Source organism: Caretta caretta, chromosome 8 (assembly GCF_965140235.1).
Source record: "Caretta caretta isolate rCarCar2 chromosome 8, rCarCar1.hap1, whole genome shotgun sequence".
Taxonomy (NCBI): Eukaryota; Metazoa; Chordata; order Testudines; family Cheloniidae; genus Caretta; species Caretta caretta.
In genome coordinates this window covers 98,155,586-98,181,836 of record NC_134213.1, presented here as the reverse complement: position 1 = coordinate 98,181,836, position 26,251 = coordinate 98,155,586, and the positions used below count along the sequence as shown (strand labels likewise).

The following is a 26,251-nucleotide window of genomic DNA, read 5'->3' as shown; positions in this document are numbered from 1 at the left end:
GGATAAAAACTGTCAGCATAACAAAAATCACCGCAGTGAAAGCTCCGTACCTTCTCCGTCTGGTCTGCAGAGGGCAGTGGGACGAGAGAAACAAGTTTTAGGAAAGTCTTTGGACTTAATCCTTCCCTGATGTAACCGAAGTGCAGGGGGGATCGGGCCCCTTCCACAGAATCCCAACCGCGGCACAGTGCAGAGCTTCCCGGAGCTGTCCTGGAGGGGGAGCCCGCGGGCTGGCCCGGGCGGGAGGCGGGTGGGATACAGTGGCCCGGGCGGGGTGCGAGGCCCCCGCCACAGGCACCGGGGGGCCGCGCTCCGCTCTCCAGGGGACTCTGCGGAGCCGCCTCTGGAGGCGGAGGCGGGGGCCGCTTGCCCGGCAGCATCTGTCGCGGCTCCCCACGGCGCGGCGCGCTCTGGCACCAGCTCCAGCCAACTTTGCCGGTCCGGAGCCGGTGAGGGTTCCCGCCCGCAGCGCCCGCCGCACCATGAGCTCCGACTGCACCAGCTACCTGAGCGCCGACGGGGCGCCGGTGAGCGGCTTCAGCTGCCCGCGGGCGGACGGCGAGGCGAGCGCCCTGTACTGCTGCGGCTTCCAGGACGTCAAGTACTGCTGCGATGACCCCCACAGCTTCTTCCCCTACGAGCACGGCTACATGTGGTGGCTCAGGTGAGAGCGGCTCCCTCAGCCGGCCACGAGGGCACAGACCGACCCGCCCGGGGCGTTGGGTGACGGGGGGGGCCGGGGGCACAGACCGACCCGCCCGGGGCGTTGGGTGACGGGGGGGGGCCGGGGGCACAGACCGACCCGCCCGGGGCGTTGGGTGACGGGGGGGGGCCGGGGGCACAGACCGACCCGTCCCGGGGCGTTGGGTGACGGGGGGGGGCCGGGGGCACAGACTGACCCGTCCCGGGGCGTTGGGTGACGGGGGGGGGGGCCGGGGGCACAGACCGACCCGTCCCGGGGCGTTGGATGACGGGGGGGCCGGGGGCACAGACCGACCCGTCCCGGGGCGTTGGGTGACGGGGGGGGGCCGGGGGCACAGACCGACCCGCCCGGGGCGTTGGGTGACGGGGGCCGGGGGCACAGACTGACCCGTCTCGGGGCGTTGGGTGACGGGGGGGGGCCGGGGGCACAGACCGACCCGTCCCGGGGCGTTGGGTGATGGGGGGCACAGACCGACCCGTCCCGGGGCGTTGGGTGACGGGGGGGGGGGGGGGCCGGGGGCACAGACCGACCCGCCCGGGGCGTTGGGTGACGGGGGGGGGGCCGGGGGCACAGACCGACCCGCCCGGGGCGTTGGGTGACGGGGGGGCCGGGGGCACAGACCGACCCGTCCCGGGGCGTTGGGTGACGGGGGGGGCCGGGGGCACAGACCGACCCGTCCCGGGGCGTTGGGTGACGGGGAGGGGCCGGGGGCACAGACCGACCCGTCCCGGGGCGTTGGGTGACGGGGAGGGGCCGGGGGCACAGACCGACCCGTCCCGGGGCGTTGGGTGACGGGGGGGGCCGGGGGCACAGACCGACCCGTCCCGGGGCGTTGGGTGACTGGGGGGGGGGCCGGGGGCACAGACCGACCCGCCCGGGGCGTTGGGTGACAGGGGGCACAGACCGACCCGCCCGGGGCGTTGGGTGACGGGGGGGCCGGGGGCACAGACCGACCCGTCCCGGGGCGTTGGGTGACGGGGGGGGGCCGGGGGCACAGACCGACCCGCCCGGGGCGTTGGGTGACGGGGGGGCCGGGGGCACAGACCGACCCGTCCCGGGGCGTTGGGTGACGGGGGGGGCCGGGGGCACAGACCGACCCGTCCCGGGGCGTTGGGTGACGGGGAGGGGCCGGGGGCACAGACCGACCCGTCCCGGGGCGTTGGGTGACGGGGAGGGGCCGGGGGCACAGACCGACCCGTCCCGGGGCGTTGGGTGACGGGGGGGGCCGGGGGCACAGACCGACCCGTCCCGGGGCGTTGGGTGACTGGGGGGGGGGCCGGGGGCACAGACCGACCCGCCCGGGGCGTTGGGTGACAGGGGGCACAGACCGACCCGCCCGGGGCGTTGGGTGACGGGGGGGGCCGGGGGCACAGACCGACCCGTCCCGGGGCGTTGGGTGACAGGGGGGGGCCGGGGGCACAGACCGACCCGTCCCGGGGCGTTGGATGACGGGGGGGCCGGGGGCACAGACCGACCTGTCCCGGGGCGTTGGGTGACGGGGGGGGCCGGGGGCACAGACCGACCCGTCCCGGGGCGTTGGGTGATGGGGGGGGGGCCGAGGGCACAGACCGACCCGTCCAGGGGCGTTGGGTGACGGGGGGGGGGGCCGGGGGCACAGACCGACCCGTCCCGGGGCGTTGGGTGACGGGGGGGGCCGGGGGCACAGACCGACCCGCCTGGAGCGTTGGGTGACGGGGGGCACAGACCGACCCGCCTGGAGCGTTGGGTGACGGGGGGGCCGGGGGCACAAACCGACCCGTCCCGGGGCGTTGGGTGACGGGGGGGCCGGGGGCACAGACCGATCCGTCTCAGGGCGTTGGGTGACAGGGGAGGCCGGGGGCACAGACCGATCCGTCCCGGAGCGTTGGGTGACGGGGGGGGGCACAGACCGACCCGTCCCGGGGCGTTGGGTGATGGGGGGCCGGGGGCACAGACCGATCCGTCTCGGGGCGTTGGGTGACAGGGGAGGCCGAGGGCACAGACCGATCCGTCCCGGAGCGTTGGGTGACGGGGGGGCCGGGGACACAGACCGACCCGTCCGGGGCGTTAGGTAAGGGGAGGGGTCCGCGCGGGGCACAGACCGACCCGTCGGGGGCGTGAACACACGTGTATAATAGCCTGCCCCAGCACTATTAATATTAGGGGAATTGCTGTCAGGTGAATTGGGGCCTGATCCAGTTAGCCCTGGACCCTTGAGCGTGAAGTTCCCATTGACTTCCATGGAATTTCCACATGTGGAAGCTCTGAGGATTCAGCCCTTGATGGGCATTCTAGGAATGGGAGATGTTTGGAAACTAATAAATTACATCTCAATAGACCCAGTTCTGTAGGGTTTTTGCATCCTCCATTCCAGAGGGACAAATGAGGAGCAGTTGAGGTCAACAGCATCTCTCAAGAGGAGCTCAGCATTGTGTGGGATCAGGCTCCAAATGTTTATACTGTTTCCATCTCAGACAGAACTAAAGGTGAAGTAAACTTTAAGTAAAAGGGAGTAGAAAGTGATACTACGGGGGGCACAATTCTTAAGGCATTGCCAACCCTGTTTCAAATCAGACATAAAATCTGTACTACAGCCGATGGAAAAAAATTCAGTTGAAACTGTTTTACAACTAACACTGAGATTTTTGATTAATTTTTTTGTAAAAAGCATCTACTTTTTGTGGAAAACTGAGCTTTGTTTTTTGTTTTTCAAGTTTTTGATTTTGGAAGGACACTTTTAGTTTTCTGACAAACTGTCAACGTGAGGTACTCATCTCTAATCTTTACCCACTGCTGTAAATTGGCTCATAGAGGACCTTTGTCAATTTTGGCTATCCACTTTCAGATGCCACTAGTAAGATCATAGCAGTTAGAAAAGATGTGTTAGGTTGAGTCCATATGTGCTTATGTGAGGCCCCATGTTCACTTTCATTTTGGAACATGCCTAAATCTCTCCCAGCACTGTCTCCTTTCCTCTTTGTTCAACAGTTGGAAATCTGTCTGCAGCTCCTTGAAGTGCAACTTGAACTGTTAAAGTGTTTGAAAATAATACTGTGCAGCACACTGAAAAGGAAACTGGGATTGTGTAAACTGCTTTGTGCAAAGGGAGAAATTGTGGAGACACTAAAAATAGTATATTTTGTTATCTTGTGCAGTAAAAGATTAATATCCTTTTGTGCAGTAAAAAACCAGAGGGAAAAATTATCTGTTTGCACAACTGTATTGAAGTCAATGGAATTACACCAGCGGGGAATTTGATCCTGAAGTCAATAGAATTACAACAGTAGGGGATTTGACTGTGAAGTCAGTGGAATCACAACAGCAGGGAATTTGGCCATAAGTCTTGAGGATGTCCTTATTTGTTCCACTGTAGTGCTAGGCACTCTGTCACAGCTACCAATTCCAGCTAAGAAGGTTTGGTCTGGACTCCATCGTGATTGTTAGAAACTTTTCTCAATCTGCCATAGAATCAATATAAAACAAAATTAGTCTTTTCCTCCCCACTCTCCCAAGAATGAATGTATCTCCTTGAAGCACTTGTCAGAAGCTGGTGTGCAAAGAGACTGAATCCACAAGAACAAAATATTTCAGCAAGTTGACTCCTCCTTAGGTGACATTTTTACTAGTACTTACCTCCAGATTGTTAGGTGGTGGATACTCATGCTGAAAGATGAATCATTGCAACCAGAGGGACTAGTTCTAGAGCCAAGATGTATATGCAGTCACTTGGTAAAACTAAAGGAGTACTTGTGGCACCTTAGAGACTAACCAATTTATTTGAGCATGAGCTTTCGTGAGCTACAGCTCACTTCATCAGATGCATACCGTGGAAACTGAAGCAGACTTTATATATACACAGAGAATATGAAACAATACCTCCTCCCACCCCACTGTCCTGCTGGTAATAGCTTATCTAAAGTGATCATCAGGTTGGGCCATTTCCAGCACAAATCCAGGTTTTCTCACCCTCCACCCCACCACACAAATTCACTCTCCTGCTGGTGATAGCCCATCCAAAGTGACAACTCTTTACACAATGTGCATGATAATCAAGTTGGGCCATTTCCTGCACAAATCCAGGTTCTCTCACCCCCTCACCCCCCTCCCAAAAACCACACACACAAACTCATTATCCTGCTGGTAATAGCTCATCCAAAGTGACCATTCTCCCTACAATGTGCATGATAATTAAGGTGGGCCATTTCCAGCACAAATCCAGGTTTTCTCACATCCCCCCCACCCCCATACACACAAACTCACTCTCCTGCTGGTAATAGCTCATCCAAACTGACCACTCTCCAAGTTTAAATCCAAGTTAAACCAGAACATATGGGGGGGGGGGTAGGAAAAAACAAGAGGAAATAGGCTACCTTGCATAATGACTTAGCCACTCCCAGTCTCTATTTAAGCCTAAATTAATAGTATCCAATTTGCAAATGAATTCCAATTCAGCAGTTTCTCGCTGGAGTCTGGATTTGAAGTTTTCCTCTTGTTTTTTCCTACCCCCCCCCTCCCCATATGTTCTGGTTTAACTTGGATTTAAACTTGGAGAGTGGTCAGTTTGGATGAGCTATTACCAGCAGGAGAGTGAGTTTGTGTGTGTATGGGGGTGGGGGGGATGTGAGAAAACCTGGATTTGTGCTGGAAATGGCCCACCTTAATTATCATGCACATTGTAGGGAGAATGGTCACTTTGGATGAGCTATTACCAGCAGGATAGTGAGTTTGTGTGTGTGGTTTTTGGGAGGGGGGTGAGGGGGTGAGAGAACCTGGATTTGTGCAGGAAATGGCCCAACTTGATTATCATGCACATTGTGTAAAGAGTTGTCACTTTGGATGGGCTATCACCAGCAGGAGAGTGAATTTGTGTGGTGGGGTGGAGGGTGAGAAAACCTGGATTTGTGCTGGAAATGGCCCAACCTGATGATCACTTTAGATAAGCTATTACCAGCAGGACAGTGGGGTGGGAGGAGGTATTGTTTCATATTCTCTGTGTATATATAAAGTCTGCTGCAGTTTCCACGGTATGCATCCGATGAAGTGAGCTGTAGCTCACGAAAGCTCATGCTCAAATAAATTGGTTAGTCGCTAAGGTGCCACAAGTACTCCTTTTCTTTTTGCGAATACAGACTAACACGGCTGTTACTCTGAAACTTGGTAAAACTGTAGTGGGGGTCTGGGGGAGGAGGGAGAGTGCCACCAGTAATGTCATAATCTATTTTTCTGGGAAAACCACAGTTCATTCTGCAAAATGGATCAGATGTTCTAGGCTTTTACTGTACTAAACAAACAAGTAAAATTCATGAGAAAAATAATGTACAATTTTAATTGTTTAACAATGGGAATATTTAATTGACTCACTCTCTATGTTTGCAACCATGCCTCCTTGTGTTGTGTTTCTATTAGCCTTCAGAGACTAAGCAGGTTAGCTTAGGTGGGAGACCTCTGAGGGTCACTGTCACCTAGGTCTTCAGAACATGATGTTTGTGATTGTGTCTTCTTCCACTTCAGTTCATTAGGAAGCTAGTGTCCCAACATAGTGCTGTGGTGATGTTTTTCCAGGTGAGATGTAATATTAAGGTTCTCCTTCCTAATACAGTCTCCACAGAGCCCCGTGTAGGAGTCACCTGGCCTAACCTAGCCACACCACATGGCTACAGAACCTATTTGAGCAATAGAAGGCAGTTAGGAACGGTGAGCAATTCACTTGAGCCCAATATTCTAAAGACTGAGGGTCTAAATATCCCTTTCCCTCTAACGATCCATCAGCTCTTCTATCCAGCTGCAGTGGTCCTGGAACCAAAGTTTCCATTTCCATGCCATGTGTACTATTTAGAGCTAGGTATAAATAGTTATTTTACAGCATTAGCCTTAGTGTAGATTAAACTGAGTTGTAGGGTTTTATTTTGTTAGCTATTTTTAGACTGTTTTGGTTGCGGTAGGTCTTGCCCAAGATAAGAGACTTCTAAGAAACAGGGTTTGAGAGGTCTTCCCCTTTTTCCCACAATGTTCTCCTTTGGGGAGTAAGGGAGGTGAGTGGGTTTTGGAATGGACATAAGCAACACATCTCAAAGATCAATTGTTACAAAAGGTAGGTAACCATTTTTCTTCTTCGAGTGATTGCTCATTCAGTTCCAAGTAGGTGGCTCCCAAGCAGTCACCCAGAGGACGGGTCAGAGTTCACTGAGTTGCAGACTGTAGCACAGCTCTGCCAAAAGCAGCAGCAACTCTAGCCTGCTGAGTGATGGCATAGTGCGATGTAAACGTGTGAGTAGACCACCACGTCGCAGCCCTGCAGATGAAGCTTGCGCTCTCATGGAGTGAGCTGTCAACGGTGGGGCTGGCAGCTTTGCTAGGTTGTAGCACGTGTGATACAAGCCGTGATCCATGAACAGATCCTTTGAGATGACACCGGTAGCTCTCTCATCCATTCTGCAGTTGTAACAAAGAGCTGGGTTGACTTCCTAAATGGTTTCATCCGCTCAGTGTAAAACGTTAACGCTTGTCTGACATCCAGGGAACAGAGCATATGTTCTCAGTTAGTGGCATGTGGTTTAGGGAAGAACACTGGCAGAAAAATGTCCTGATACGCATGAAATTGCAAGACCACCTTTGGGAGGAAAGCTGGATGTGGCTGCAACTGCACCTTGTCCTTATAAACCACAATATAAGGGGGCTCGGACGTCAGGGCCTTGAGCTCAGATACCCTCCTAGCTGAAGTTATAGCCACAAGGAATGCCACCTTGCAAGAGAGGTAGAGGAGAGAACATGTCACCAGGGTCTTGAAGAGAGTCTCGAGAGCACCAGATTGAGATCCCATGGGGGAATCGGCTGTCGTACTTGAGGATACAGTCTGTCTAGCCCCTTGAGGAAGCAGCCAACCACAGGGTTAAGCAAATACTGAACGGCTGAGCCGGGATGGAAAGCAAAAATCAGAGCCAGGTTCACTTTTATTGACAATACTGCCAGTCCCTGCTACTTTAAATTAAATAAATAGTCCAAGATGAAAGGAATCAAGGACTGCAATGGAGGAGTGCCCTTCTGAATAAACCAAATTGAAAATCTCTTCCACTTAGCCAGATAAGTTGTGCGAGTAGAAGGTTTTCTGTTGCCAAACCTCCCTGACTGAGTCTGTTCATGTAAGTTCTAATGGGTTCAGCCATGGAGCTTCCATGCTCTGAGGTGGAGAGACTCCAGGTTGGGGTAGCCATCATACGGGTGGCCGAATCTGCCGAGTCGAAGGCGGCCTGTAGCGCGGTCCTTGTGACCACCTTGCCTTCCTTCAAGACTGCACCAACTCGGAGTGGGAATCCGTGGGAAGCAATCCCTGGAACATGGCCAAGTTATTCCAGGAGTTGTAGCAGTAATGGCAGAGGACTGCCTGCTGGTTCACTATATGAAGCTGGAGACCACCGGTGGAGAACATCTTCCGACCGAAGAGGTCCAGCTGGTTAGCTTCTTTGGATTTGGGGGTAGGCCCCGACTATCTCTGCTGCTCCTTGTGGTTAGCTGCTGGTGGGTAAAGAGATGCTTGTACCCTTTGGACAACAGAAAGTATTTGCGTTCCACCCTCTTAGCCGTGGGGGAATAGAGGTGGGTGTGTGCCACAACACCTTAGTTGTGTTTTGGATAGTCTTGATGAGGGCCAACGCTACCCTCAAAGGTCCTTCAGGGAGAAGAATGTCCACCATCGGATTGGTCTCCTCAGAGACCTCCTCCGCCTGCATATTTAGGTTCTGGGCCACCCTCCTAAGTAGGTCCTGATGCGCCCTGGAGTACATGGCAGGGAGCGTAGTAGAGGTACCCGCCACTGCCTCATCTAGGGAGGATGAGGACAACGCCCTTGGGGGCACTGGGTCTCCTTGACCTCCGCCTTGCAGGGGTCCCCGTGTGGTGATCCCTTGAGCGGTGCAGAGGATAGCGGTAGTGCTCAGTGCCGCTGCAGTATCGGTACTGGTGCCCATGCTGAGCCCACCTCGGTGCTGGCGCTGACCTGGGTGTCCGTGTCTTGCCCATGGGGAGGCTCCTGAGTTACTGAGATGGCCGAAGGAGGGATCCGAACCTCCGAGGCCACTGACAGGGATCTGGAGCCTGGGCCCTGTTGGTGGTAGGCCCACGGTGTCCAGAAGGGCCACTGGGCTGGCCCCTGCCACTGTGGGGGCCAGGACATCAGAGGCACCGGCTGCCCTACGTCCTGCCTGGGGCGGTGCCGGGAGTGGTACTGGCTATGCCTGGACACATAGGAGTCCGTCTCCAACTCTGAAGAATAGTCCAATCCCGGTGACCAGGGTGGTGCAGACCGAGACGGTGCTGGGGAACATTGCCGTGGCGAGGGAGATCGGTGCTGCATTCTTTTAGGCTTGCCCCTGGATGGCATGGTACCTCTCTGTAGAGCCAGTGCTGGAGCGAGAGGATATGCAGTCATAGCAATCAAGTCCCTGGCAGCTTTAAATGTCTGCTGTGGACAGAAGGCCTATGTCCTCCTCCAGGTCCTTCTGTACCAGGGAGTCTCCCAGGACCCAGACTCTACAGACCTCCCTGTGAGGCTGGAGTCAGCGGTGCCAGTATAGGCTGGGCTGAAGCTGGGTGTTCCAACACAGGAAGCACCCCGTTGGTGCCTGCTTGCTCCACTAATTTAGTGTGGGAGCACCCCCTGTCCGCTCTCTTCTTTTTGTGCGGCACCGGTGAATGAGAGCGGTGCCTTGCACTGGCACCGGAGGCTGTCTTTGGCGTCGGAGAATGGTGGTGCCAAGATTCCTTAACTGAATCCTTTCTTGGTGCTGAAGCCTCCTGCATCGAGGGAGGTGCTCTGCACATCGAAGTGCCGGGCGCAGGGTCAGGTGCTGCCTGGGCCGGCTGGGGACAAAGGGCCAACTCCATCAAGAGGAGCTTCAGTCGAAAGTCCTGCTCCTTTTTAGTTCTGGGTTTGAAGCCCCTGCAGATCTTGTACCTGTTGGATTGGTGTGCCTCTCCTAGGCACTTCAGACAGGAGCCGTGTGAATCTCCCTTCTGCATAGATTTCAGACGGGACCACACGGCTTGAAACCCTGAGACCGAGGCATGCCCCGGTCCCTGGGTGGGAGCAAAAGATAGCGGAGGGGGGGAACCCCCAACTAAAACCTGACTAACTACAACTTTTTAAAACTACTTACAAAAATAAATGGATAACAGTCCACTAGGGAATCACTTGCTAAACACAAGAGAGAAAGCTGCTCCAGCGACTGTCACTGGCGGTAGGAAAGAACTGAAGAGGTGGCAGGTCAGCAGGGACCTATATACGCTGCTATGAGGGTGCCACTCCAGGGGGTTCCACAGCCGACCCAACATGTACTGCCAGGGGAAAAACCTTCCGATGACTGTGCACGTGGCACACACAAACCTACTTGGAATTATGTGAGCAATCACTCGAAGAAGAAAGCATATCTCTTTCTGTGTTCTGGTCACAGGCTGTACAAAGGGCTATATAATTACTATGGAATTTCTGTGTTTTGCAGTGTGTCCTTAGAGCAGAGTTTAACTGCCCATGTCCATCATGTAAAACATCATGGAAAAAGATTTTAAAATGGATAAATGGAGTTATTAAAAATATCTCTAAGCAGATGTATTTGTGAACATTTATTAATTGGCTCTATCTCCAAGAAATTTTAATTACTTATGTGGAAATTGCGAGAGAGATCATTCCTTAAGTCACAAGTCAAATGGCAGCTCACAATCACTGGGACACTGGAAACTCTACAGCTTCCCAACACTATGATAATGGTTTATAGTACGTGCTATAGTTTATAGTATAGCTCTATCCCAAAAGACTAAAAAAGTCTAGCCACTGAGAACAGTTTGACTTGTTTGTCTTTGTTCCAGAGCAGAATCTATATCACATTCATTATCAAGCACTTTTAAAACAACTAACTTTTAAACTAATCTCTCAAATGTTTCTTCTAGTTCTGGAGCACTTTAAAACAGTTGGGATCATCACCATCCTTTAAATACTGTGTGGCTACTACAACTTAGAAATTATATAACATTTCAAGGGCCTCATTCTCTACTGCTTTAGCCCTGGTGCAGTCACAGTTGTGATGAGAGTGGGTGCAAATGCTACTGTTCTGATTTGGTAAAATTTTGTCCCACATGACACTCACTCTGCACTCATGTGAATGACTACACCAGGGCTAAAGCAGTGGAGAATCAGGCCTTACATCTTCAAAGCAATGCACAGTAATCAAATAATGAATCAAAATCCTTCTAGAAGGACCACCTCTAAAAGATGACTCTGCTTTGACTGTTCAGTGCTATTCTGCTTGAAAATATAATTCACAGAAATATTGTTTTCATGAGCTTTCTTTGCAACCATGTCTTTAGAGGAACCTGGGGAGCGATTGAGACTAAGCTGAGTAAGTTAAATGCATGATGTATCCATATACTGTAGGTAGAAGGTAACTCAGTTCTAATTGTGTTTGCTCTATAATACGTACCATTTTTAATATTCAAAGTTCTTAAAAAATGCTGCATAATGAATCCTCTCAGTGCATTTGGGAGGGGGTGACTGGCCCACCAAGGGCACACAGGAAGTTGGGTGTCAGAGCTAGGATTAGAACTCAGAAATTCCTGTCTCCAAGTTCTGTGCTCATTACACTGCTAGTCATGCCTCTCTAATCCATAATAGTTACCCTTCCTAACATGTGCAGGACTTTTTTTTTTCCTGTGGGTCTCGTCCATGGTTAATTATAGAGTCCTGAACCTCCATCATGAGTGTTTGATGCTTTCTCTCACTGATTTTTTTTTCTTCCAGTTATTTTTCTTTGCATTTGTTACCCACTCCTCACCTGTTTCTTTCTATCATTTTGTTACAGTATCTCTGTTTCTGTGGAATTTTGCTTTGGTATTTTTCCAAAGCTCAGTTGCTTTCTCATGACTTATTCATTATTGAACTTGTTTGCTGTCTTTTCAGTCCTCGTTTTCCTTTATTGAGACCTTGTCCCTTTACCTATTTCTCATTCTCTCCCTGACTTCTTTTCCCACAGATGCTTTCACACTTTATTTATTTTGGCCTTTTGTTTCCTCTTTCACATCAGAGCCTGGCTTTTATTAAGGATTCTTTGTATGAAGGTCTATGTAGCTGAACCAAGGCTTATGTATCTTTATGGATTTATTAGCTCCAAATCTGAACTGTGGCTGAGGAATGCTCTGTGTAGTTCAGGGGAGAAGTGCAAAGGTGTCTTTATTTAAGCCACCTTTGTGTGCCCTCAGTTCTGGATTGATCTACACCAGTCAGGTACCATTGCACAATTTAGCATGGCCTTAGTCTGCTCTAAATTGTGACAACTCCCTGTGGCGTAACTGTTACAACTGCTAGCTATAGCTATGCTCCTTTTCCGTAACCACTCCCCCTGCACTAGCCAGTGGGAGGGGGTTGGGATTAGAACAACTACACAGGTTAAATTTATTTTTACTGCAAGATTAACAAAAGCTAGACACTGATGTCTTAAAAAAGAGCCCATATTGACAAGAACATGCAGCCAGTTGCATTCCAGAGCCGCATTCCATTCAAAAAGAACATACATAAGTTTATTTCAAGTTAAAAGGTAAAAAATATTTTAACATACCAGTTCCACTGCTGCACAGCATATCACTAACATGTTGAGGGCAGAGAAATTCTAGGCAACCCAAATATCCTCCTTTGTGGATTGATCCTCTGATAACCATTTATGCCTACTTTAAGGCAGCCTTTCATGAAGGGCTCCTTAACAGATACCAGTACTGTTATGCTTGTACTCTGGTTTCCCTTTAAACTTTTATTGTGTGTGGCACCTAATCAAGAGAAAGTAAATTCAATTTCTTTCAAATCAGTGCTTATGAGCTAATGCATGGGTTACCCAGGAGGTGGAGCTGAGATAACAAAACAATTAATAATTTGCCTCTGTCCAGCATCTCAGATCCAGGAACTCCTCAGCAGAGTTTGTATTTTCGGCTCTCTTGGTTGGTGCCTCCACAGGAAGTAAATTAAAGAAATACCAAAGAAGAGAATATTATTTAATAATTTTGCTTATGAAATATATAATTATTTATTAAAAGCTTGGAGGTAATTTACTTTGCATTTTTATGGTGATTTTTTTTTCATGAATTACTTGTTTTTGGACATGACCTATCCATGACTTTTACTGTATAAATACTCCTGACTAAACTTAGCTGCTCCTGGGGCCCCAGGACACCACTGCTGTGGGAGCCCTGTGGCCTATGGCTAGCACCTGCATTGGCTGCAGGGGCTGACTGCCCCCAGCCACCCCTGCGCCAAGGTCCCAGGGACTGCTGCTCAGGTGCTCTCTGGGGCCAGCCACCCTGGGACCGCTGCTTGGGTGCTTCCCCCAGGCTAGCTGCCCAAGCCGTGGCCAGTGCTTGGGCACTCCGCGGGGCTGCCCCCGAGACCGCTGCTCAGGCGCTTACTGGGCCACCCAAGCAGTGATTGGTGCGGCTAGCCCTGGAGTTGCCCCTGGGACTGCTGCATGGGTGCTCCCTGGGGCCAGCCGTCCGAGAAGTGGCTGGTGTGCCTGGCCCCGGGGCTGCCCCCAGGACCACTCCTTGGGCACTCCTCCGGGGCTGCCCCTAGGACCGCTCCTCAGACGCTCCTCAGGGCCAGCCACCCTGGGACTGCCTGAGCAGCAGCCAGTGCGGCTGGCCCCGGGCTACTCCAACTGTAGCTGGTGCGGCAGGTTGTGGGGCACCTGAGCAGCGCCTGGTGAAGCTGTCCAACGGGGCGCCCAAGCAACTGGCCCCGGGATCAGCTTCAGCAGCCATTGCAGCTGTGAACATCACAGAATCCATGACTTTCTGCGACCTCCATGACCAAATCTCAGCCTTAGGCTTGTCTACACTTACATTTTATAGCGCTCTAACTTGCTGTCTCAGGGGATGTGAAAAATCACACCCCTGAGCGCAGCAAGTCTGAGCAGTTTAAAGCGCTAGTGTGGACAGGCTCAGAGCGCTGGGAGAGCTTGTGGAGGTAGATTACCAGGAGCGCTGGGAGAGCTCTCTCTCACAGCGTTCATGCGTGACCCCACTTGTACGTCAAAGCGCGCTTCTGCGTCAGTGCTTTGAAGTTTCCAGTGTAGCCATGCCCTTAGTGATAAGTGGGGCTAGGACATGGCAGTCTTTCAGATGTAGAGCGCTTCCTTGGTGTCATGCTGTTCTATACCCTTTTACTTGTGATGAGGAATGCTCAGCACTCCTCCTGCTGCAGTAATCCTCCTTAACTTTTCCATTTTTACCCCGAATGGTGGTTTGCACATGCCATGTAATGGTAGCACAGATGTACTGTATAAAGAAATGCCTCTTGAGATGATTAAATGATGGGTGTCACGGCAAGTTGCAGCTGAAGAGGTAGTAGCTGGATGCATGAATAAGGAAGAGAGCATGTTAGTCTGCATAATCCTGATCTTTCCTGAACATGCATAGGCCTCCTTAATATTTGGATAGGAGACTGTGGACAACCTTTCTTTTTTGTGTTCCAGTCTCTGGGTTATTGTATTCAGGCCTTCAGCTTGTAGAGCTAGTATTAACTGAAAAGAATCAATACTGTTTTTCTTTCTTAAAAGCCTCCAGATTCAGTTTCATGCTGGATTGGACTCAGTCATAAGGAAAATTGTTCATTTGATGGATGCTCATGTGGATCCCTTCCAGTACATTCCTTGTGCTTTGTCTATTCTGGTTATAAGTGCCTGAATTGAAATCTCAGAAATGAGATCAGAACCCACCTGGCGAGGTACAGGCAGGGGGCTTAGGGCAGGGAGTTGGGGGGCGGGGTGCAGGAGCGGTTTGGGCTCCGGCCTGGCGCCACTTACCTAAAGCTGCTCCAGGGTGGCAGCGGCAGGCGCCAGGGCAGGCTGCCTGCCCTGGCCCCATGCCGCACTGCTCCAGAAAGCAGCCGGAGCCATGTCCCTGCGCGGCCCCCGGGGAAGGGGGGACACAGGGCTCTGAGCGCTGCCATTGCCACGCCTCCAGGTACCTCCCCCGAAGCTCCCATTGGCCACGGTTCCCCATTCCCGGCCAATGGGAGCTGCGGGGGGTGGTGTCTGGATGCAAGGGCAACGCACAGAGCCCTCTGCCCCTCCCACCCACCCTGGGCCCCAGGGACGTGGTGTCGGCCGCTTCTGAGAGTGGCATGGGGCCTGCGGCACCACAGGGGGCATTCCCGCAGGACGGATCCAAAGTCCTGACAGGTCGGATCTGGCCCACAGGCCGTAGTATGCCCACCCCTGAGATAGCGTCTGCTGCAGTAAATTAATATTATGATATAATGTATGTCTTGGTTTATTTCCCATCTCCTGAATATGTTCCCTTTTTTTTAATGCCTTTATTACTATGTGCAAGTGAATTAATATTCAGTTTTACACTGCTCCTTTGCAGCAGTGGCTATTGACAAAGGGCTTAGAAGCAGCAAATTGGTCTGCCTTCAAAACTTGTTACACTAAGTGCATGTCTTCACTAGCAACGTTAAAATTCTGCCACGGCAGCGCTTTAAAGTGGCTGTGTAGTCGCAGCACCAGACCTCTCCCAGCGCTATAGAAAAACCACCTCCACCAAGGGAACAGCTCCCAGTGCTGGTGCACTGTCTACACGGCTACTTTACAGCGCTGAAACTTGCAGGGCTCAGAGGAGTGTTTTTTCATACCTCTGAGCAAGAAAGTTGCAGCGCTGTCAATTGCCAGTGTAGACAAGCTGTAAGACAGAGGCATAGCGGGGGTCATGGAGTTCCACTCTCCCTTGCAAAGCTACTAGCAAAAAAGAGTGGTGCTGTTTGAATCATTAAATAAACTCCATTAGCCCTTTTTACACACATTTCAGAACCAAAAGGAGAGAAGCCTGTGACAAATATGTATCCGCTACATCAAACATGTTCCTATTAGGTTTTAAAATAAGTGTATTTTCTTGAAGTACAAAAATTAACCTTCAATCTAAAATATTTAATACCCTTTATGTTCCTTCAGAGAAGAGAGCCAAGAATGAAATATTTGCATGGACTCCTAAGCAGTCTGTTAGCAGGTTGGGAGCCTTTTCTTTTATAGTGCAACATCGGAAGAAATGTTTTTTCCTTTGTCCTTTAAATCAAAGTTCCATGGTAGAAGTGCCAATAAAATCAGGGACGATTGAGATAAAAAATCAGGGACAATTGTGAAGACAAGTAATTCCCCAGTACTTTTTATTGATTTCTTGTTAGTGTGCCTTTGATGTTGTCTGATTTGATTTTTAAGAAGCCCTGAGTAATTTCTTCCAGCCATTTCACACACAGGAACTGATTGCTGCAGTAAATGATGAGCATTTCCCAGCAAAGAATATACATTTCTTTACATTTTTCTGATGACTTGTTCGGAGGTGGGTTCAGGACTAGAGAGAGAGTTATCTCACTGATACCGGTTTTACATGGGTGTTGCTTCAGTGGAGTTACTCCTGATTTACATCACTGTAAATGAGAGCAGAATCAGGCCCAATAAGTAGCAGGTAACATGATAAAAGCACTCAGCTACTGTAAAATGGCTTAGCTCCACTGAGGAACTTTACACCAGCTAAGGATCTGGTCCTAAATCTATACATGTAGTAAAAATGTAAGATTGTTTCCCTGCCCTATTGAATACAGGTAACCTCCAGATCCCATGTTGGGCATTTGTTTGACAGACATCACAGATTAGTGTGTACACTTAATCACTTTGTTTTCTCTCTTCTCAGTGTTGGAGCACTTGTGGGTCTGTCAATAGCAGCGGTGGTCCTGCTTGCTTTTATCATCACAGTGTGTGTTCTCTGTTACTTGTTTATCAGTACGAAGCCACGCAACAAGCTGGATACAGGTTTAAGCTTGCAGACAGCAGGTAAGATCAGCTTTGTGTTGTTGACATCATCTGCAGCGATAAAGGTTTACTCCAGCAAGAATTTTAAAACCCCACTAGGCATCCATCTGGGTACCTAAATATCCTTAAAAATCTGTCCCTAAGTGTATGTGTACACTGCAGTAAAATACCCATAGTTGGCCTGTGTCAGCTGACTTGGGCTTGCGGGGCTCAGGCAGCAGGGTGTTGTAAAATCTCAAACCATTCCTGTTATAACTCCTTAATTAAAGACTATGCAGGATATGCTGAGAGTTTTGTTTTTAACTATCTCTCTGGGTATTTAAAATCCCCATCACAAAAGAACTTCTGTTATGCTGGATTTGCCTTCACCAATTCACTGATGGAGTAAATCTTTATCTCTTCAGGGTAAAGGCTCTTGCAGGGTTCCAGAGCCCAAGCTGCAGCCCAAGCCTGAACAGCTATATTGCAGTCTTATAGCTCCAGCTGTTTTTTTGTTTTTTTTATTGCAGTGTACACCTACCATTTGTGATCTGGCCAAGGTCACACAGGAAACCTCTGGTGGAACATCCTTTCTCTCAAGTAACCTGTCTTGTCTTTATAGTTAGGTAGAATCTTTGCAATAATTCCTCTGTGAGAGGGCTGTTTATCTCTGCTGTAAGGTGTGGCCAGGACACTGCCTCAGTTGGGAGCATAGGTCAGCCCTCTGGCCAAAACCAAAATGGCTTCTCCTTTCTGGGGCCACAAATGCCCAAAACAAATTCCAATCTAGAGCTTTACACTAAACACTCTCCTGCAGGAACTTTTAGTTTACTGGAGTAAAGGAAATTCAGTTACAGTCCATGTTATTTTTTTAAACTTTACACTGTCATTGTGTATATAAGTATTAACCCCTTCAAAATTCAGGACGGGGGAATCAGTGGAATCTCTGTATGAGAGGGGTGGATGGAACTGTTGCAGCTGTGGAGGAAAACAGGAGTTTAAGCTCTGAGAGGTGGGCAAGGGAGGAGAGGCTCCAGGCAGGCAGGGGAGCAGGAGAGGAATATGGTGGAGCATAGCTTCCACTCAATGACCACAAAGCACTCTGCAATAGAAGTCTCACAACCATTCTGTAACATAGGGAAATATGACCGTCATTTTGCAGACAGATTAAAGGGGAGATTTTTCAAGGCACAAACGGCAGTTAGGTATTTTACTGATTGCACAGCCAATCTAACTCTGGCATTTCCTAATTTGGGCTGACTTTAATTAAGGGCTCCGCTATCAGGTCATCTAGTCCAGAGGCTCTCAACCTTTCCAGATTTCTGGACCCCTTTCAGGAGTCTGATTTGTCTTGTGGACCCCTAAGTTTCACCTCACTTAAAAACTACTTGCTTACACCATCAGACATAAAAATACGAAAGTGTCACAGCACACTGTTACTGAAAAACTGCTTACTTCTCATTTTTGCCATATAATTATAAAATAAATCAATTGGAATATAAATATTGTACTTGCATTTCAGTGTATAGTATATAGAGGAGTATAAACAAGTCATTGTATGAAATGTTAAGTTTCTACTGACTTCACTAGTGCTTTTTCTGTAGTCTTATAAAACTAGCTAACATCTAGATGAGTTGATGTACCCCCAGAAGACCTCTGCATACCCCCAGGGGTACACGTCTCCCTGGTTGAGAACCACAGATCTAATCCATGCCATCCCCTCAGCTAGTGAAAGATGGTTCCCAGTAGTGTGTTTTGTAATGCTTTGGGCAAGCTATACATAGTTATTTATTTAACTGAGAGAAGCATATTGCTGTTTGTTTTACTGAAATGTTTTTGTTTTTCAGGCAGTGAGACTAGAGGGTGTTCTTTGTGAAAAATAGAGAGGCACTGGACCGGATTCTGCAATACATAGGTACAGTGAAAATGTTATTCACCTTTCCCCACCCTCCATGCCCTCAGTTCTCTAAGCAATGTGATGGGCAGTCATTTTTCAAAATGCTATAAATTCCTAGGTTATTTTTAGGATGTTGAAACATGCTAATGGCAGAAAGTGGATGACTTACACACTAATGACCCCTTATGAATGGGTCTGCTTGTTTCACCCAGAAATGCTCCTTCATAGTAATAGTCTGAGAGCGAGCGAGCATTCCCCTCATACTGTAGTTACATTAGTGGCCAGGTAGCTCCGTGGCTCACTTATGAGGCAGCCAGTGTGACCTCTTTTGGGAAAAGATTCTTTGGTGATGAACACGTAAGAAGGCATTTGTGTAAGAAAAATAGGGACTTAAATATCAGATAAGTAGTTCAGTATTGTTCTGTTTTCTGAATATACAGTCTGTACTGTTGCTATGCCAAATCGCAAAGAGAAATGGAAGGGAATCTCACAAAAACCGAGGTTTCTCATTCTGACTTCACTGCATGCTGGACTTGTTGTAAAAGGTCAAGTTGCCTGCCTCACAGACCAAGCTAGGAAGCATTCAAAATATAATGACTGTGCTTCAGCCTTGAGAAGGAATTTATAAATAATTTGCAGGACATTAGGTGAAATGAAACAAAATACTACTTTTTACCTGGGGTGAAAGCTCGTGGCTAAGCATCTATAGAGTGCATGCAAGGCCATGGACCAACAGTGTCTGTCAAGGGGAAGAGGGAACCTTTATGGCTCAGCAGCTGTTCTTGGAACAACAAGGCTATGTAATAAACACACATACAAGCAGTGAGAAATCCGTGCCTGATGTTACTTTGACATCCCATTTAGCAAACTGAACCAAATGGTATCTCTGTGCATTTCCCTTAATCAGCAGCATGAAAGAGGTTGGCTTGCGTTGTTTTGCTACTTGTTTTTTTATTGAAATATTTATTATGACAAAACTCATTTTGAAATACAGCATTGTACAAAGGAAAAAGATCATTGCTTCCTATTGTTTCAAATTAGATGGTTTATGGGAGAATAATGCCATGGTAAGATGGAAAAAGGCACCTGAAACTAGGAAGTCGCCCATAAATAAAGTCGTCATTTGTTTTGTCTTATTCTTTCCATTACACTGTGGGTTCTAAGATTAAAAGTGCCTGCAGCCCATGTGGCTTTAAGAAAGTTCCTCAGGTAAAAGTTTACTTTGAGTTCAATGATTTATTCTGAGGCCATGAGACCTAGTGAACAGATTATGAGCTAGGACCCCATGAGTTCGAATCTGGCTCTCATATCAATGTGGCCTTGAGTAAGTCATGCTCTCTGCCTCAGTTTCACCATTTCTGACATAGGGATGATAATAAGAAAAGGAGGACTTGTGGCACCTTAGAGACTAACATTTATTTGAGCATAAGCTTTCGTGAGCTACAGCTCATTTCATCGGATGCTAACTCTCTACCTCCCAAGGGTGTTGTGAAGACTAACATTTGTGCAGTGCTCTGAAATGTAGCATGTTAAGTGGTGGTGCTTATTGAGAGGGAGGGGAGAGAAGAATCATGTGGATAAAACAAGGGAAAAGACACCTAATTAGGGAAAGGGGACTTCAGTGAGTTTGGCGTTCCAGTTCAATTTTGATAAAGACCCAAAGGTTCACAGATTAACTGAGCCTCTTGAGTCTACAAAACTGGGCTGGAAATACCATGAGAATTAGCTTTCATATGAGTCGTCTTGTGGGATTTCTGTTTGGACTGGAAATAGAAAGAGCCTCTCAGTGTTTAAGCAATTTTGCTTCTAGCCCTGTCAGGAATTAAGGAGGTGTCTGCCATGAAAATGAAAAATAATGTGGTGATGTGGGAAAGTTATCTGAACTTTTCTGAACCTCAGCAAATATTTGGTTGAAGTTTTGGGGGGAAAGTTGGAGTCCAGATAGGTTTCTCCCATCCCTGCTTTAAATATTTTCAGTTTGTTTAGTTGCTGGATTAAAAAATGTCATTTATTTTACAATAGGCCAGTATGTTTTGATGTCACCAGCTATTACCGGGAGCTAACCCAGAATGGCAGGAATTATCCCGCCAAAGCCTATAAATCACCCCAGATCTGTCAAAAATTCCATCCAACGCTCCAAACCTTCACTTGCCGAAGAAAGCTACACAGAAGATGCTGGATTTTGCTTAATGTGCATACAGTATTTCCTCCACCTAATCCACTGTTTCTAAAATAGTAGTAGAGCACACCCCTTCCCCCCAGTAAACTCATTCTGGTTCCAAGAACAAGCTTGGGAAAGGCGTCTCAACCCACTCACACTGGCAAGTGTTTAGATTACATTAGTGCAACATGTGGTCACATTCAAAATATAACTCAATTAGGTATACTGTAGACTGTGCACCTACTTATTACTCCAAGAGGCCTGTGGGAAATATCCTCACCCCAGCTAAGTAAGATTAAAACTCCGCAATGTGACCAAAACTTTGCCTCTGGGGACTGAATTTTTCTCTTGATTTTTAGCCACGCCATGCCATGTTGACCACTGTGGAGGAGCTAACCTTTAACATCCTGTGATGTTACCATACATACACTGCATAGGCATGGATTTCTTTGCATCTATTTGGCAAGCAGAGAATGGCTGAAATATTATATAAACTAGCAAAATATCAGCATCAGCTGCTGTGTTTATGTGTTGATGAAAAGTGCTGGGTAAACAGCTCTGCAGACTAAAATCCTCGGTGTACCCCTAGAACAGCTACAGCCTGAGAAGCAGTAGTGCAAGCTTCCTCACATCCTCCCACACTAATCTCTGTCCTGGAAGGACCATCCCTGGGGGCAAGAAGGTATAGTAATTCATTCTTGGTGTCCATTCACTCCTTGGTCACTCTGCCAGGGTTACCCACAAGGGGACCAATACAGGTAGTGATTTTGTGACATGGACACACACATCCACTAGGAACTGGACTGAAACAAGCTGTGAACTTCTCATGTACCATTTCAGCCACTTCCAACCTGGCCCTCATTAGAATCTGTGACTCACAGATGAAGATCTTCATCTCCCATTATAAGTCCCCTGCACGCCCTCTTGTTTTTTCGCTAATGAGAAATTCTGGTGGGGAAGGGATTAGTGGTAGTGGATGGAATCTGTGTGGCATAAAGAATTTGCTGTGCCTTATATTTTATTTTAAAATAGCCAAGGAGTTTGTTATAATCCCATAACTTCTGAAGTGCCATTAGCAGTGTATGTTGCAGCCTCAGAGGGCACTGAATATAAATGTTAAACTACACAGTCTTTGATGCAGTTATCCTTGGTCATTTCAGTCCAAGCATATTTCTAACCTTTATGCAGAGGGCCAGCACAAGACATGGCAACCATTTAGGTTCCACTTAAGCCCTGTTTTGAGTACTTATGTGGATTTAAGTGGTGCATCAGTCTTGTAGGGGCTGTCTGTGCAGAGGTGGATTTCACTCACAATGAGCAAGAACAAATTTTATAAACAAAATCCTGCTGTTCTCTGTGTATATCTAAATGATGGTTGCTGTTTTCCAGGCATGGAACCGTATCCTTCAGAAGGCACCAGCTGAAGCAGTGCATCTGCAGAGCCAAATGGATTCAGGAAATGCTTCTTTAGCCATAAACTGGACTGTGTTATACCAATAAAATAAAAATCAGCAGGATCTTATTAAAGGGGAAAAGGCAAAATGCCACATTTATTGTGAATACAGAAAGAATCATAGTAAGCAGTTAGTTATAGCTATAACATTCCATTCAATTTCATATTTATTCACATATTCATTCATACACACATACACAGGTTCTGCAAGGTTGTTATCATAGATACCAGCCTTAGAGTTGCTCATACCAAGCCACTGGCCAGGTGGCCTGGACGTTAGGAGGGAGCAGGGCCTTGTCAGATGCTCATCTGATGCTCCTGGAAGTTGGTTTGCAGAATCAGACCCCAAAGTTCTCACTTTCTAGAGTCCATTTTTATAGGAATTTCTTCCTATGCCAGTCTATGGGAATTGCTTCATCATGCTGTTGCTGAATCAATCAGCAGATGGCACATTCCTGACGGCTCTGTGCTGCCAGATGTTATCTTGTTTTTTGGTTCTCCCACTCTTGAGGCTGTTGGGTGGATTCCAGTCTGCCCTCCAGGGGTCCTCTGGTTGTTTCCACTTGACGCCTTCTTCAGCCGATGGACACTGGATTCTTAGGTTGGCACCTCCCTGATCTTTCAGTTATTATCCACACCAACCATCCATCCACATACATCCTCTATCTCTATTTTAATCACAATTGTTAACAAAACGAGATGAATACAACAAAAGGGCGGGGAGTCTCTGGGTGCTGTTTCTGTTGTTACAGAGTATTGCTTTGAATCTCTCTGTGTGTGAGTAGTTGTTGTTACAAAGAATTGCTTTGAGAACAGACTCTGTCTTAGAATGTACTAACACAATTAGCTGCTTGCAAGTTTCACACAGAGAGGGAGAGAAACAGTACCAAAAACCAAGAGACCTCTTAATTAGTAATACCCTGGAATTTAAACTACGGGGAATCAAACTCATTTGTGATTTTAATACAGAACTTCTCTAATATGATCCAACAACTGTGATAACCAGTCCACAGACTATGACAGACTTTCCAGAGGTGTTTTATGGCAACTATAACCACCATTAACATCCAGGGCCAACATGAAGCCGGTCCCGGTTATGTGTTTCTTACAACCATTAATGTACAGATGTTGTACTGAGAAGCAATGGTGTATTTTGATTTGCACACTTAACCAAATGATGCTAGACTTCTTGGTGTAAATTCTGCTCTGACTTCCCTCTATGCAACTCCAATGAGTTATCATAGGTGTAGATCAGAGAAGAATTTTGCCCATCATATTGGACAGCTACTTTCTTTCAAGCCTTTTCAGTATACCATCTCAGTGTTGTATTTGTTTGTTGCCTTTATATTGTCTTTACTTCTCTAATACATTCTTCTTTAGCTGAAGGTGATAGTTTGACTTGCAGATGTATCTGAGTAGCATATCTTAATAAAAGTTTAGAGTTGTTGTAGGTCTTTAAAATTTCACATTTTTTGCTCACTCGTATTGCCGTGCAAGCTGCACATCTTATTTCCATGAGGGTCCCAGGGGAACAGCAACCATACACAGTGTTATACTAGCATACTTCTAAGTGCTGTAAAAATGCAGAACATATTTCCCTAAGTAGAAAACACCACTGACCAGTTACAATTCCAGTTTAACTTGACAAGTTTCTTTAAGATATGAGATGAAAAGATTTTCTAAACCTGACAGCATGTGGAACAGACAGATTTATATAATCCATTTAGGGCTGCAGTCCCAAAAGTTCATCTACCAGTCAGTTTTGCCTCCAGGCACTTAAAAACTGGGTCAAATAAAGATTTTTGGAACAGAAATATTTCTAGAAAATAGTATGGATCTTAAACTTTCTTTTTCTTATGCTTTTCGATGCACAAAGAACATTGTGCTTTTGATTTAGCGGGGTGGTGAGAGATAAATAACTAAAGCAAAGCCTCAAGGAGAGAGCATTTCTTCTGCAACATGCTGCATAAACTTTCTCTCTCAAAATTACAGCTGCCATTGCAGACACCTATGAATTTAAAGGCACAGTACACCACAGCTGCAGTTCATGTACCATAATTTCCAGCCTCCCAAATTCTCAAAGGAGCCTAAGGGAGTTAAGCATCCAACTCTCCCTGATTTTAGCCACCTAATTTGCTTAGGTTCCTGGGAGAATCATTATCGTGGTAGTCTGCAGGAGCAGTGCACATTTTATTTTAAATAACTGTCACAGGGTGGCTGGCCCTCAATGGGAATCAGGGCCCAAGCTATGACAGGCTTCATTAGGGAGATTGAGCCCATCAGTGTCAGACAATGCCCTGAAAAACAATAATGGAGATGGTTCCGAAGTGGAATTTTAAAGAATTTCTTGCATCAGTTTACTTCTGTTTTATTTTCATGTTATTCCAACATGGCCATTGAAAATAAAAGTATAAACTAGTAGTCTGGTAAATTAAGCAAAATATGCTGTCTTGATGTTTTAGCTTTTAAGAAAGTTTGTCTAATAGAGTTATGGATATTATTTATAACAGCTATTGCTTTTTCAAAGATGGGCCTCATTTAGAACACCCTCCTCCCCCAACTCGGGGAAGTTCCAAGACTTTGTAGTTAAGGCCCATCTCTACAAGATTAATTTGAAAGGGAACAATTAATCCAGTCTTCCTGAACTAAGCATAATGTGAAGGTTAAAACAAGCTGTGGAGGAAACTGAAGCTAAAGTTAAACAAGTGAACTCAACTCCACTTCGCAGGGCATGTGATTAATGAAGAGGGGTGAACTGTGGTGTAGTCAGCAGTTTCTTCCACCCTAGGAGACCTTGTATGGTGACACTATCCACCGTAGCCTGCGAGCTACAGAGCTAAGCATCAAACGTGTCCAGCAGCCTTAATGTTCATTACTGTCAAGTCCTGTCTCTTCTCTGCTATGAAAGACACTACAGGATCAATCCTCTAACATGCATAGATAGTGATCAATTGTGCAACAAAGATTTACAAGCACTGACTGCATTCTAGTAGGCAAATCAGTAAACTTAAAAGAGTGAGGTGAAGTTAGTAAATTGTATAGTCAGTTGCTTGACCACACTTTGGTTCATTATGAAATATACTTGAGACCAAATAATCAATATCCGTCAGTTTTATTGCTAAAAGTCAACAGTAGTATAGTACAGGAAAAAAGGTTCAGTATGATACCAGTTTCTGGCAAGCCATGTCTGGCAGTATTGTTAATTCACCTTATACAGTGTCTGTGCTTCCAAAGTTACACATTTCATGTAGGAGTACTTATAGAATGATTTTACAAAATACAAAAAACTCTACATGTCACTAAAATACAACCCACCGGTTTCTTTACTTGTTCTGTACGGTCCTTATCTTTGTTTTGGATACTAGCATTCCAGGTCCTGGTCCATCAATGTGTCAAGGTACCTCTCTAACTTATATCAGGGCAGAAAATTAATGTATTTTGCCTTTTTCAAGTTCTCTATTTTCTAATGCCAAAGCTGACTTCATCTTTGCAAAGTGTTATGGCTACTTAGCATAAGTGAACAGGATTATAGGAAGACACAGGCCAATTCAGGCCATGTAACTGCTAGGAATATGTATGCATGATATAATGCTATTCATAGTGTATGCTTAATGCATATTAACATGTTGTATGAATAATACATACTGATAATGGGATATATACATTAGCCAGTATATGCTGGTCAACAGAGATTAATGGGAGAGATGGCTTGATGGTCCCAAGGGAACGGGATGATGGCATGGAAGAAGTAATGATCTGAAAGTCCGACTTGCATTTGAATTGTTCTGCTTGCTTATAATGTTGTGTGACTCAATAATATTGGTTACAAACAACAAAAGCAACCTTAAGGGCAACTGGAAGCTGCACCATATGATGCAGATTTGATGTATTCAGTTGCCTGCTCTGTTGTCTTGACTGGGAAAGCTCAGCGCACAGATCCAGGAATGTGGCCTTCCACATCGGAAAGTTCTGCAACCACTATTGAGCATCCCAGCTGTGCATCATGATACAGTTCCACCTCTCAATGTTTGTTTCTCGGGCCTCATGTCTCCACCACATGGAGCTGGTCAGTGAATGCCTGCAACACCCTGTAATTTTTATGCACTGTCGGTCTATGTTGCTCACGACAATCTGCTGTCCTAGGCAAAGCTTCAGTGTGCCACCCCCTTCAACCTCCTTAGAACATCAATATGACTGAGGCAGTGGTGCCAGAAGGAATGCAGAAGGGGGAGAGGGCAACTGGCAT

General features: G+C 47.5%; 1 protein-coding gene across 3 annotated transcripts; it reads left to right on the top strand.

Annotated features, from left to right (window-relative positions):
• The first annotated feature begins 240 nt into the window (after nt 1–240).
• Nucleotides 241–23,466, top strand: SHISAL2A (shisa like 2A). 3 transcript variants are annotated; one of them, XM_048860245.2, is made up of 5 exons: nt 351–664; nt 16,397–16,536; nt 17,025–17,094; nt 18,342–18,409; nt 21,942–23,466. In XM_048860245.2, exons 1-3 carry the CDS (start codon nt 483–485, stop codon nt 17,042–17,044), a joined length of 342 nt encoding a protein of 113 aa, XP_048716202.1. In that variant the 5' UTR covers nt 351–482; the 3' UTR covers nt 17,045–17,094; nt 18,342–18,409; nt 21,942–23,466. The 3 variants fall into 3 exon arrangements, with proteins under 3 accessions (XP_048716199.1, XP_048716202.1, XP_048716204.1); XM_048860247.2 differs by having other exon boundaries at nt 17,025–17,115; XM_048860242.2 differs by lacking the exon at nt 17,025–17,094 and having other exon boundaries at nt 241–664.
• The last annotated feature ends 2,785 nt before the right edge of the window (nt 23,467–26,251 follow it).

What these genes read in the sequence shown, in the direction of transcription:
- SHISAL2A (XM_048860242.2), top strand. Translation starts at nt 483, where the DNA reads ATGAGCTCCGACTGCACCAGCTACCTGAGCGCCGACGGGGCGCCGGTG. An exon ending in GGCTACATGTGGTGGCTCAG is followed by an intron (nt 665 to 16,396) that starts GTGAGAGCGGCT and finishes CTCTCTTCTCAG; the next exon opens with TGTTGGAGCACTTGTGGGTC. An exon ending in TTTAAGCTTGCAGACAGCAG is followed by an intron (nt 16,537 to 18,341) that starts GTAAGATCAGCT and finishes TTTGTTTTTCAG; the next exon opens with GCAGTGAGACTAGAGGGTGT.